General features: G+C 45.3%; 1 protein-coding gene across 1 annotated transcript; it reads left to right on the forward strand.

Moving 5' to 3' along the window:
• Window positions 1-1,101: 1,101 nt before the first annotated feature.
• On the forward strand, window positions 1,102-2,218 carry LOC121937620. The gene is made up of 3 exons (XM_042480951.1): window positions 1,102-1,201; window positions 1,285-1,346; window positions 1,695-2,218. Exons 1-3 carry the CDS (start codon window positions 1,182-1,184, stop codon window positions 2,213-2,215), a joined length of 603 nt encoding a protein of 200 aa, XP_042336885.1. The 5' UTR covers window positions 1,102-1,181; the 3' UTR covers window positions 2,216-2,218.
• Window positions 2,219-2,228: the final 10 nt, after the last annotated feature.

Raw genomic sequence — 2,228 nt, forward strand, 5'->3', positions numbered from 1 at the left:
GACTACATTTAGGACACATGCATCAACACACACACAGTTATCACAAAGTGAATGAAAAGCGTGTAACATGCACAAACAGTCCATTTAAAAAATAATCACTTTTAGCAGCTTTTAAATATTTCCTTTAACCTCTGATGTGTCTAAACAGAGAAAGCGTTTGTGTTTGAGCCAGAATCAGGTAATTCTCACTTTATTTTGCAAAATATTTGAAATATTGACCGACAGACGACTGAATGAGGACTCTGTGTGTTATTGCAGGATCAGCTGAGTCTGTTCAGGCTTCCTGTGTGATCTGCAGTTTGATGAGCTGATCTCAGACTTTAAAATGAGCCTCAGGATCTCCACGCAGCCACAGTGAGTGCATTACACACACAAAATAGTCCAGTTTCTTCCCTTATTCCAAAAAAGACTAAACTCCTACTGAGCTTTTTACAATTTCTCTGATATTCCCGTTTACATGCATCTGTGCAAACTCCGACCAACACGCCCTAACACGCCTATCATCACCTCAAAATGTCAAGAACAGCTGATCAGGTGACTTTTGAATTAAAAAAAACAGCTGACCTTAAAGATGAGACTAAAATGTGTTCAAGTCAAAGTGATCAGTGTAAAAAGTACAAATACAGAAACTGTACTAAAGTACATGTACATCAGTGAACACCAGCTGGCAGGTTTACTTTGACTTTGGAAACTTGACAAAACACAAGCATCCATGTTTTAACTTCAGACACGGACACGATAGAAAACAGCTGAACGTGTCTGCTCCAGCTGCTCTCTGCACTCATCACACTCATTAAAGACACCTGGAGCTCAATCAGGCCCTGAAGAGGACATGTCCCTCTGCAGGGGGACATTCATGTTTCAGTATTTAAAAAGCAGCTGTCAGACACACGTAGTGGAGTAAAAAGTGTAATCTGTAATCCACGAGTGAAGTATTCTCTCAATAAAATATGTCAGTCCTGCAGACGTGCACGTTTCTGTCCTCTGTGACTCCGGTCCATGGTTCGCCGGGACACATGGACGGACTCAGTGATTGGACAGCAGCTGTGACGCATCAGTGTGATCAGCAGAGAGCGGCAGTATTTAAGGACGGCGCGGCTGCAGCTGAGTCTCAGCACCAACCTTCAGTCGGTCCGGTTCTTTCAGAGAAACTGTCGAGTTGATCTTTGTGCAGCTTCAGGATGTTTGGCTTCGTTTTAAGGTGCGTTTCTTATTTTGATTCTGTTTAAATCATCTTTACATGTTGTTGGAAAAAACTTTATTACGGCTTTTTTCTCTCGACAGGGTGTCGTGGGTTTGTTTCCTGCTGTTCGGCGGCGGTGGATGCTACCCTGCAATTACAGGAGGCAAGTTTAAAGTTAAACTAAGCTTTAGGGCTCACTTTAATTTTACAAACGAGTATTCCTCTGAGCGCATAAATCAAGTTAAAGTTCATAAATTTAAATATTTTTAACCCTTTAAATACCAGGCTTGGTTATCATGCGACTTTCCACTCATCAGTCTGAGTAAAGTGAAGTTTCCAGTCTATTTTAGATTTCTTTCAGAAGCTGAGCTGGAAATTCACTGATTACACTAAAATACACAATCTGGACTACATTTATGTGATATGCATGAACACAGACAAAATTATAAAAAATGAGAATCTTATTAAATTTTCCATGTGCAGTCTTATTTTAACGTGTTGCTGGTTTCAGGTCAGAAAGGTTCTGGGAAGCAGACTCCCGGCCTCCCTGTGCAGCCTCAGTCTGCTGCCGGTGGACTCTCCAGTTCAGGTTCAGCTGCGGCGGCTTCAGGTCCCGTTTATGGAGCTCAGCCTGCTGCTGGAGGCTCGACCGACGGCTTGTCTCCGTACGCTGCTGCTCCTTCAGCCGCCGACTCTGCTGATGAAGACTCTGTTCCTGGTCTTCCCTGGGCCTCGTTCCCTGACCCGAGCAGCTGGATGCCGTCTCGTGATTTCCCGGACTTCAGCGTCTGGGACTCCAATGCCGAGATGCAGCGGAGCGACGCTGCGAGCAACACGTCCCCCGAGCTGCCGTCGTCCTACATCGTCCAGAGCAGAAATGGCTACCAGCGAATGCACGAGTTCCTCAGCCACACGAAGTACGACCCAGAGTATGCCGCTCCTCCTCCTCCTCAGGTCTTTGACTCCGAGCCTGTCGAGGCTCCATACTGGTCTCCACCAGAGACCGGGTCCAAAGGAGGACGCAAGGCCTAACATGGTAAAAACA

Source organism: Plectropomus leopardus, unplaced genomic scaffold (assembly GCF_008729295.1).
Source record: "Plectropomus leopardus isolate mb unplaced genomic scaffold, YSFRI_Pleo_2.0 unplaced_scaffold26890, whole genome shotgun sequence".
NCBI classification, from domain to species: domain Eukaryota; kingdom Metazoa; phylum Chordata; class Actinopteri; order Perciformes; family Serranidae; genus Plectropomus; species Plectropomus leopardus.